This window comes from Centropristis striata, chromosome 5, assembly GCF_030273125.1.
Source record: "Centropristis striata isolate RG_2023a ecotype Rhode Island chromosome 5, C.striata_1.0, whole genome shotgun sequence".
In the NCBI taxonomy this organism is placed as follows: domain Eukaryota; kingdom Metazoa; phylum Chordata; class Actinopteri; order Perciformes; family Serranidae; genus Centropristis; species Centropristis striata.
This window is the reverse complement of record NC_081521.1, coordinates 41734573-41745974: the sequence shown is the minus strand read 5'-3', so window position 1 is coordinate 41745974 and position 11402 is coordinate 41734573. Positions and strand designations below refer to the sequence as shown.

General features: G+C 42.8%; 1 protein-coding gene across 1 annotated transcript; it reads right to left on the bottom strand.

The window, feature by feature from the left end:
- Positions 1 to 8100: 8100 nt before the first annotated feature.
- On the bottom strand, positions 8101 to 11144 carry b3galt4 (UDP-Gal:betaGlcNAc beta 1,3-galactosyltransferase, polypeptide 4). The gene has a single exon (XM_059333500.1). It carries the CDS (start codon positions 10928 to 10930, stop codon positions 9815 to 9817), a length of 1116 nt encoding a protein of 371 aa, XP_059189483.1. The 5' UTR covers positions 10931 to 11144; the 3' UTR covers positions 8101 to 9814.
- Positions 11145 to 11402: the final 258 nt, after the last annotated feature.

The window sequence follows — 11402 nt, the reverse complement described above, 5'->3', positions numbered from 1 at the left end:
CTTGGCTAGCACTTAGCTTAGCCCAGTTCATTCATTAGGATCCAAACAGATGGACAGTTAGAAGCGACCAAACTCCTCCACGTTTTCCCTATTTAAATACAGCTACACGAGTAGTTAAACGACCAAGTATGGCCACACAAAATAAAACGTGGCGCTTTTCTAAGCGGATAAAAAGGAGAACTATAATGTATGGCGGAATAGCACTTGGGAGCACTTCGACTCGGCGCAGTAATATCATCACTCCTGAAAAATCTTCTCCCCTCAGGAGTGATGATATTTTAAACTTTAGTTTCTTCAGTGAAGCAAGAACACATAAGAGAGGAGGTGGAGTTGCCACCCTGTTCAAGGACAGCTTCCAATGCAAAAACATGTCTTATGGTCAGTTTGACTCCTTTGAATATGTTGCCATTCAGTTAAAATCCCCCTATAGAGCAATCTATTTGACCATCTACAGACCCCCCAAATATGATGCAAGGTTTTTTGATGACTTTGCCAAACTACTGTCTGTTGTGTGCATAGATTCTGACTGTGTTGTTTTAGTAGGTGATTTTAACATTCATGTTGATAATCCTGAAGATGGGTGTGCTAAAGAACTTTTAAATATTCTGGATAACTTTGGGCTTTCTCAGCATGTCACAGACCCAACACATAACAGAGGACACATATTAGATCTAATTATTACCAAAGGTCTTAATATCTCTGAGGTTGTGGTGAACGATGTTGCTCTTTCTGATCACTACTGTGTTCTGTTTAAAATGACCACCCTTGCCAATCCAACAAAAGGTGAAGCAGAGGTAATCAGGAAGCGCTATATAAATGAAAACACTTGTGCATTATTCACCCAGGATTTCACACCATCACCAACCTGCCCTCAGCTCTAGCTGATGACCTTGTTAACCCTCTATGGTATGCATTATGATGCCAGTTGGGGAAGAAAAGTTTGGAGTGTTTTTTGTCTGAAAATAGACTAAATTAACATATTCTGAATACATTTTCTTAAAAAAAAATTTTTGGGAAGTTTTTGGGGTTTGTTGCCCGTAGGCAACATTGTACCATAACGGTGCACAAGTGAAAAAGAAAGTTTTTAAAATTAATTTTAACATAATTTATTTAATAAACATGTGTAAAATATTCAGTAGCTTCAACAGGGAACAATTCAAGACATTTTAAATTTAAAAAACATTATAAAAGGAACTTTTTTACCAACGACCCATTGAAATGAATGTCTTGAACAGTCTAAGTGTATGAAACTATCAGAAAAGAAGGTTTACTCACCTATCAGTAGGAATATAGTTTTTCCAGATGGAAAAGGGCCAGGAAACGACGTTTGAGTGTTTTTTTGTGGCACAAAATGGTAAAACTGTTTCCTTTGGAAAAGTCTGCAAAAAAGGGTTTCAATATGGCCTCCTGGAGGTCATGTGACAGATTAAAGCATTGCTATTGGTTCCCTAGACTCTTCCCTCTTTTTTAAAGTATCCCATCACTCAAAAACATGCATTGTAGAAATCTGACAGGCCAAAAAAGGGGGCAACACCGTACCATAGAGGGTTAACAGTTTTAGTTCCAATGTTATGGCTGTTATCGACTCTATCGCCCCAGTTAAGACCAAAGTTCTGTCGGGGAGGAAAAAGTCACCCTGGAGAAACGCCACACTGGTTAAAGTGCAGAAAAAAGTATGTAGACAAGCTGAACGCAGGTGGCGAAAGAACAAACTCCAAATATATTACGATATTTATAAAGAGGGTCTTCACAACTATAATCAGGAACTGAAGAATGCAAGGCAGTCATATTTTTCAGAGATTATCAATAGAAACAGTAATAATGCCCGCACACTTTTTTCTGTAGTAGACAGACTGACAAATCCCACAGCATCAGTCCCTCCTGAGCTGCTGTCTAACAAGTCATGCAATGACTTTGCAGCTTTTTCACAAACAAAATATTAGAGATAAGACAAGCAGTGTGCAGCTCCAGCTCAGGAATGATAACACTGGTGCCTTCCCATCCTCTAGTCAAGCTCGGACATTTTAGCCTCCTAGATTACACAACACTCACGGAAACGGTTTCAAAATTAAAGCCCACAACCTGCTGCCTTGATATTCTGCCTTCAAACTTTTTTAAAACTGTTTTTTCAGCTGCATAGCTCCGGATATACTGCAGATAATAAATTCTTCTCTCCAAGCAGGACAGTTTCCACAGACTTTGAAAACTGCAGTAATAAAACCTCTCCTAAAAAAATCTAATCTGGATTCCACAACAATTAGTAACTATAGGCCAATATCAAATCTGCCATTTCTGGGGAAAATCATTGAAAAGGTTGTTTTTGAGCAAATTCATGCTTTTATGATGCAATATAATCTTTTTAACACATTTCAGTCTGGATTTCGGCGACACCACAGCACTGAGACTGTACTTATCAAAGTCTTAAATGATATTAATCTGAACACTGATGCAGGCAAATCCTCTGTCCTGGTTTTACTGGATCTCAGTGCTGCATTTGACACAGTTGATCATAACATACTAGTCAGCAGACTGGAACAGTGGGTGGGGCTCACTGGCACTGTGCTACAATGGTTCAAGTCTTACTTACAAGATAGGGACTTTTTTGTGTCAATTGGAAACCATGAGTCTGAGCGAACTAAGATCACATGTGGGGTTCCTCAAGGCTCCATTCTCGGGCCGCTTCTTTTCAACATCTATATGCTACCGCTAGCTCAGATTATGGAACATCACAACATCTCCTACCATACTTATGCCGATGACACACAACTCTACATTTCAGTGTCCTCACACGACTACAGTCCCTTGCTCTCATTGAGTAACTGTATTCATCAAATCAATGAGTGGATGTGCCAGAACTTTCTCCAGCTAAATGCAGAGAAGACAGAGGTGATCATTTTCGGCCCTAAAAATGAAAGATCTAAGATCAGCGCTCACCTTGGCTCTATGTCATTGACAGCTACAAATCAAGCCAGAAATCTTGGTGTAATTATTGACTCAGACCTGAACTTCAACAGCCATCTAAAGCTGATCACTAAATCTGCCTATTACCACCTGAAAAACATAGCTAGAATTAAGGGTCTTCTGTCCAAACAAGACATGGAAAAACTTATCCATGCATTTATTTTTAGTAGGTTGGATTACTGCAATGGCATCTTCACAGGTCTTAACAAAAAATCAATCAGGCAGCTGCAGCTGATCCAGAGTCCTCACAAACACCAGGAAACTGGACCATATCACACCGGTCCTTCAATCACTACACTGGCTTCCTGTGAGTCAGAGGAGAGATTTTAAGATCTTACTGCTGGTCTACAAAGCTCTGAATGGTCTCGGACCAAATGACCTGCTTGATCTGCTCCCTCTCTATGCAGCATCCAGTCCCCTTAGGTCATCTGGAACTGGCTTGTTGTGTCCCAAGAACAAGAACTAAGCTTTCAGTTATTCTGCTCCTCACCTGGAACAATCTACCTGTAGATGTGAGGTCAGCTCCTTTAAATCAGGACTAAAAACACTCTAGTTTACTGCAGCGTATCTTAACTTTAACTCTTATCTGCTCTACTCTACTGCCCTTACTTTTTAACTACGCAATGTCTGACTTGTGCTTTTTATTATTTTATCTCTTTTCTTATCCTGCTGTATCTTCCCTGTTTTAATTGACTGTTTTTACTGTTTTCAATTGTGTCTTGCTGTTTTTAATGTGTATGTAAAGCACTTTGAATTACCTTGTGTTGAATTGTCCTATACAGATAAACTTGCCTTGCCTTGCCTAACAAAAAAGTGTGAAATAACTGAAAACATGTCTTATATTCTAGTAAGCAAAGGGTGGTTACTTTGAGGAATCTAAAATACAAGACATGTTTTCAGTTATTTCACACTTTTTTTGTTAAGTACATAATTCCACATGTGTTCATTCATAGTTTTGATGCCTTCAGTGAGAATCTACAATGTAAATAGTCATGAAAATAAAGAAAAACGCATTGAATGAGAAGGTGTGTCCAAACTTTTGGCCTGTACTGTATATGTGGGAGGTGTCCTGTGACCTATAGTCACTAGCAACAATGAAAAGGACAAAAAACAATGATAGGCTACCACTATGGTGTCCACTGAAATGATCTTCATTGTCTAACAAGCTTTTCCAGAAGTTTAAAAGTTCCTCATACCAAATTGGAAAGGTTTCCGGTATCATTTCCGGTTTGTACTAAAACATGCTTTAATGTCCAAAACCAGCTTTTTATCCTACTGTCTGTCTGAATATACCTGTATTCACCTTAACCTATCATCTCGTGCCTGTCTGTCTCTGCAGTGTTTACTGGGCTAGTTCAGCTTGAACAGCCTGCAACAGGCTTCAAGGTTTGTTTGGTGGGTGTATCAGATGTGTTACCATTATATAAACTTCAATACTTTACAAACTATGTAATGTATAGGCAGCTTAATGAAAATAAAACCATCTTATCAAACATATGTTGTGATGAAACCCCAAATACTAAGAAGAAGATAGAAACCAAACAGCATAATATCAACACAATAAAATAAAACTAAGATACACAAACCAAATAAAAAGTAATGACTGGTTTTCTGAAAATGTTTCAATATTCATACAGTAATATATACAGGGAAATGGTCGGCTGCAGGGTCTTCAGCCAGGAACCACCAATCACCAACGTTTTGCTCCTTTAGTCCTGGAACCTCCTGGTGGCGGAGCAGTGAGCGGGACGCCTCCCTGTCACCTCCTGCAGCTGGGAGGTGCTCCCTCCCTGTCACCTCCTGCAGCTGGGAGGTGCTCCCTCCCTGTCACCTCCTGCAGCTGGGAGGTGCTCCCTCCCTGTCACCTCCTGCAGCTGGGAGGTGCTCCCTCCCTGTCACCTCCTGCAGCTGGGAGGTGCTCCCTCCCTGCAGCTGTTGTTGAGGTTGGTTGTTCTTTCCTTCCTCCTCAGCCAGAGCCCAGAGCCCCCCTCCTCGGCCTCCTCTTCCAGCTCTGTGATTGGTTCCCTCCTGCGTCCCTCAGAAGGCGTGTTGTTGACTTCCACTGGATCGATGGTCGTCTTCCAGCCAGCTGCCAGCTCTGAGTACTTGGCCTGTTTTTCGTCGTAAGCAGCCTCAATCCCCTCTTCTGCTGGTATCGTGAGCTCAATGAGCAGCACAGACCCCCCCCCCTCTCCTTCGGGGCTAGCGCGCCAAGTTTTCGGCGCACAGTGATGCATATCTTTGTAAGTAGTTTCTGCTTTCACGGGACAACAAGTTTGTGCAAACAATCATTCAAACTTGCATAAAGCCTTGCCAGGTGTTGTGAGCTTGTAGATTTTCTAATTTATAGGTCTAGATCAGGCATGTCCAAACTATTCCACAAAGGGCCGTGTGGCTGCAGGTTTTCAGCACACCAGACGTGACTCAGTTAATCAACTGATCTCAGTCTTCAGACTGTTGATTGGTCAAACTGTGTGCTTTTGAAACGAAAACCTGCAGCCACACGGCCCTTTGTGGAATAGTTTGGACATGCCTGGTCTAGATGTAAATATTTAATCCATTAGATTTATTACACCCCTTAAAATTAAGAGGGCTTCGCAATCTTTGGCACCCCTGATTCCCAATTGGCGGGGGTCGGGCCCCCCCAGTTGGGAATCACTGCCTTAGTGCAGCTATTCTCAACCTTGGGGTCGGGACCCCAATTGGGGTCGCGAGATGATTTCTGGGGGTCGCCAAATCATTTTGTTTGAGTCTTTTTGGTCACTTCATGTCTTTTTTTTGGTCATTTTGTGTTTTTTTGTCATTTTGTGTCTTTTTTGGTCATTTTGTGTCTTTTTTTGATCATTTTCTGGTCAATTTGTGTCTTTTTTGGTCATTTTGTTTCCTTTTTTGGTCATTTTATGTCTTTTTTTTAGTCATTTTGTGTCTTTTTTTCATTTTGTGTCTTTTTTGGGTCATTTTGAGTCTTTTTTGGGTCATTTTGTTTCTTTTTTGGTCATTTGTGTCTTTTTTGGTCATTTTGTGGTCATTTTGAGTCTTTTTTGGTCATTTCGTTTCCTTTTTTTGGTCATTTTGTTTCTTTTTTGGGTGATCTGAACTGTGAGATTCTGTTCAGTGAGTGGGGGTCACGGACAACATGCATGTTAAATTGGGGGTTACGACTCAAAAAGGTTGAGAACTACTGACTTAGTGGACCACACCACTATGTCAATAGTTATCTAGAGCGGGAAACAGAGCTGCATGTCGTGTTCCACTCCTGATCGGGGGAAACGGCCTCGCTGTTTCTTTTGCTCTGATGTTTCTTCTCTCCACCTTCTGTGACGAAACCATCGTTCTCTGCTGGTGTAAATGGTAAATGGACCTGCACTTATATAGCACTTTTCTAGTCTATTAGCGCTTTACACTACAGACTGACTCATTCACCCGATCACACACACATTCATACATTGGAAATTCACTCTCACACTGATGAACGCAGCATCAGGAGCAGTCTGGGTTCAGGATCTTGCTCAAGGACACTTGGACATGTAGCCGCCATGGTCGGGGGTCGAACCACCAACTCTACCAACTGAGCCACCGGCGCCACCTGGTCGTGCACAACTCTTTACTGAACACCTTCACTCTTCTACACTGAAGTATCTCACTGACCGCTCAGCAACCTATAAAGCTCTTGAGTCCTAATGGACCTGAACTAAACCCACGGCACGCTATGTTTCTGGACCAGTGGCGGCTCTAGACCAGTTTTACTGTGGGGGCCAAGCAGGGGCCAGTGTTTAATCAGAGGGGCCCATTAAAAAACGCCAAAGATGATATTTAAGCATTCAAATCCTTTATTTTAGGTTATTTAAAAATCTAATTCAAGTATATTTGGAATATACAAATACATTGATTGAAACAATGAGACTTACCAACAATAATAACTATTTTTGTTCTACAATGACATTTCTCATTTTAGTGCACAATTGCTTTTTTTTATTTTGAAAGTGCAGTCTAGTGAGAATGATCTTTTTTATATATACACAAGCTTTTATTGCATAATTCAAATATTATACAATGTAACATTCTGGGTTCCTTTTGTGTACAATGAGATATTGTTTGAACAAAAAATAGCTAGAATTGTTCCATTGTTCATCGTTATAAATTGATCATTTTATTTTTAATTTGACACAGGGGCCACAGCAGGGGCCAAGGGCTTCTTCACAGGGCCAGTGGCCCCTGGAGGCCCCTGGTTAGAACCACCACTGTTCTTGACTTCATCCTTGCTTGTGTTGTATTACTTCATTTGTACGTAGCTTTGGATAAAAGCGTCTGCTAAATAACATTGTAGAATTGTAGAATGTCCTTCCTGTCTCTGCGATGGGCCTTGGACCAGAACCGTGTGGTCCTCCCGCCTCGGCCCTCTTCCTGCAGACGATCTCTTGATTTTGCAGGCGACTGAACAACAAATACACGGTGGACCATAAAGTTGGAATAATTTCATTTTCAGATACAATCCCCTCTCACTTGTGGTTTTATTTTCGATGTGAAGTGTTTTGAAGAGATTGATATACACTTTATCTGTCAATAATAAATAAAATATTTTTTATTTAAAATGCACAAGAATTGGAGGAATTTAGGGCTACTGAAAGATAAAAGTAGGTAAATGATGGCTTGTGTCATGAGTCTGTCTCTATTTCGTCTGTTAAAAAATCTTCACCATGCCATGTTGGTATCAGTTTTTTCAGCGCAGCCTCTACTATACATCCTGGTAATTACTTTTTAACTTTGACTCAATTGATCAAAATTTTGAACCCAAAAGAAACAAAGGAAAACATAAAATCTGATCTCGAAAAGTATGTTTCACACACAGAAATGTACATGTTGCAAATATGAACACAGGTTGCAAATATAACATATAAGAGGTAAAATGAGGATAATATCTAGTTCTGTACTTTTATACTAAATATATTTGACATTATCTCCGTTTTTCCTTGGCCAAATATCATCAAAAAATATCTGGTACAGAGTTTCAAGCCAGAACTTTAGAGGGAAGCTGATGGCTGAAGGCTCAATGTTGCTTCATTTTTATGTCTTCACGTCATGAAGTAATGTGCCGGTGCTTTCATGGACTCTAGAGGGTTAAAAAACACAAAAGGCAAATTGAAGATTAGACACAGAGCGGTTTATTCGTGACTGAAATTGACTCACACATACATTTCCTGAGTGTTACCACACTGGCCTTCTCTCTGTTTGCATTGTAGGTGGAGGTGTGAGGCTTTATCTTAATACTATCTTTTATTTTTAAGTGTTCTCTGTCCGGACACTCCTGCTGAAAACACATACCGTATGTTTAATCTCACTATTACAGAGAAAGGTAATAAATCCTATGTGGTGGCTTTAACTCTTCAACCTTAAATAGTTAAAATGATTCTCATTAAACAAATATTCTTGATGCATGATCTTTATTAATACAATTAAATAAGTACATTTTGCGGAGGAGGACACAGACACACACTCTGCAGAGAAAATGTGCCTTTTGCTTCATAGTGAAGCAACTTTATAGCCACACATGATGCCATTTGCTTTCTGTAGCAACCCACTAAAAAATACATTCCTATTCTTAAGGATAAAACACACACACAGCTTTTGGGTTTTACACTAACGACAATATTCAAATGATGTATTTGAGATAAGAAACCAGAACGCACAAACTTTCCCTTGTTTCTGTCATTAGAAATTAGTTGTTGAGATGTTTTTAGACTCCAATGGCCAACATAATAACTTCTTTTTCCTCCCAACAATGTGACAGTTTATCAAAAACAATTACTCAAGGTTGAAAAATGATCAACCAGAACGAGTGTTTTTAACTCTTGGGTTCCTGGTAAGAGACTAAATCTTGGCTTAAGGGTGAACGTTTTACATATAAACAATTAAAAATGACAGATGTTAACCGAGTATTCTTTAAGTGTTATAAACCTCATGACTGAACTAATATGAAGAGGAAGAGAAACTAATGGTATACACCGAATGAGAACTACAACTCCGTGGGAACATATCTGTGCATCACACAGTTTCATGGTGTCGTGGTTATATTTCTGATGGTAGTTGATATGAGAGAGCCAAGCCTCCACAGACAGAAGATTCAATTTCTCTGCTGTCTTCTCCGGATACTGGGCATTAAATCTCCCTGTCTCCAGTTTCAACTCTCCAGCTAATGACCGGTTGCACATATCATCATTATTAATACTGAATATGCAGATGTTAAATATTGGATACATCTGCTGTGATAATTGTTCTGTTTTGAACATAAAATGCAAATAAACATTTATTTGTATGACTTCCGTCCTACTGGGTATATGAAGCCTGTGGTTTGATATCTATTTTAGTACTGTTGTTTGGAGCGTCATGCATTGGAGCATCTTAATAGACTTGCATCTACAGCTGAAGTACCTGGCGAGAGACTACACAGGTGTTCTAAATATGAAGGTAGTGTCCTTTAAATTTCAGACTCAGTGTGTTACTAGAAATACTTGTTCTAGTATGCATTCAGCACATAAGCAGCTATATTTCCTTTACCGTGTTTACTATCAGCATGCTAGTGTTTGTAATACATCTGTGTAATAATGAAAGATGCTGTAACAGTCTAAGGAGAGCTTAAAGACTATGTGACAATTCTTCATACAACCAGCGGATCATCCTCTTTCTTCTGTGTGTGTGTGCAAAAAAAGCCAGTTTAATACATATCGTGTTTAAAAAAATAAAGCTATAAAAATAAAGTGACATTTTTTTTCAGTGCTTCACAGCCTGAAGAGCACTTGTGCTGTTCACAGTATTGAAGCGAGGCACAGCCCCTTAATGAGTCCAGTTTTCCTTCTCACAAGCCCTGCTCCAGCCCCAGCACCGTCCCCAGCATGGCCCGGACCTTGCAGAGCCCCAGAGAGGCGCGGAGACTCAGCCAGGAGCAGGGGTGCGCGCTGTGGACATCAGCCCAGTAGTGCAGCATCTCCCTGGGGGGGATGTGGTGGATGGACACCATGGCCTGGTAGCAGCAGCGCCCGTACGGCACAGCCGGGCCCCCAGAGAAGAGGGGGCAGTGGGAGGGCAGCACTCCGGCCGTCCGGGCACACAGACCCACAAACACATCCTCGGGGGGCAGAGGGGTGGATAGAGGGGAGGCAGAGGCTGCCAGGGAGATCTTCAGCAGTGCAGAGCGGGACAGGACATAGGCCGTACCACTGCAGTAGTCTGGGAACACAGAAGGAGGGTAGGCCCCCGAGGGGAGGTAGTGCTTGCTGTCCGGGTCCCGGTCCGGGGCCACGCGTAGATGCACCCTGCCCAGGTACAAGTCTCCTTGTTCATAGGGGTTACGGCTCTTGTTCAGGAAGTGCAGCAGGGCGCTGGGGTTGAACAGGACATCGTCATCCACCTTGGCCATGAAGTGAGCCTGAGGACAGAAGCGGCGGGCCCAGCCCAGCAGGGACAGGGTCTTCAGGGTGAGGTTGGAGTAGGTATCCATAAAACGGCCCTGGATCAGGTCCCCTCGCTCTCTGGCCTCCTCGATCAGCAGCTTGGCCAGTCCAGGGTCAGACGCCACCCCCACCATGAAGAGGGTCATGACCCGCAGGCCCCTCACCTCCACCTCTCCTCCCCAGGTGTCCCGGATGGCTTGGCGGGCCCTCTGGTTTGCGGGAGCCGAGGTAACCATGGTGATGAGGAAAGGCTTGGCACGCTGGCACACCAGCGGGCTGGGCATGAGCAGGAACTCCTCGGGTCTGGTGGGGGGCACGCTCTGCGGGGGGATGATAGCGGCGTGGGGCTCCACCACGGTGTTCATGCTCATGGAGGTGACCCACAGCTCGATGAAGTCCACAAAGAACAAAGCCAGCAGCGTTGCGCATGCTATGGCCGCGCACAGATACGGCACCACGCTCAGCCTGCTGCCCCGCTTACCGAACCGGGCTTTACAGACCCAGAGTCCCCGTCCCAACATGACCGCCCTCCGCCCCCACTGACCGCTGTAGCTGCTCCGACTGGCCCGGTCCTCTCCGGTCCTCCTTCCCTTGTCTCCGCCACTAAAATTCCTCCACTATCATAGCGTGTCCTCCTCTCCTGACCTCCTCGCTGCTCCTCTGCTCCGGTGTGCAGTAACGCGCAGCAGCAGCAGCCGGAGGAGACACACAGAGCCGGCGAGGATGCGGTAAAAAAAAAAAAAAAGAAAAAAAAAAGAGCTGGTTGTCTGCTCTGGTCTTGATGCTGCAGCCCAGTCTGCTCCACTAATGTGGGATAGGCCTCTGCAGTTGCGCAACTGAAAGAGTCGATCCGGTAGCAGCCCAGAGCGGTTTCTGCCCTGATTCTGGTTTCTGCCCTGATTCTGGTTTCTGCCCTGATTCTGTCCTAACGTGGAGCTGCTCGGAGGTCGGAAAATGTGCCAAATGATCAGAATTAGCCTCGTGTGATAAAAC

Excerpts from the sequence above, each read along its gene's own strand:
- b3galt4 (XM_059333500.1), bottom strand. The coding sequence starts at position 10,930 with ATGTTGGGACGGGGACTCTGGGTCTGTAAAGCCCGGTTCGGTAAGCGG.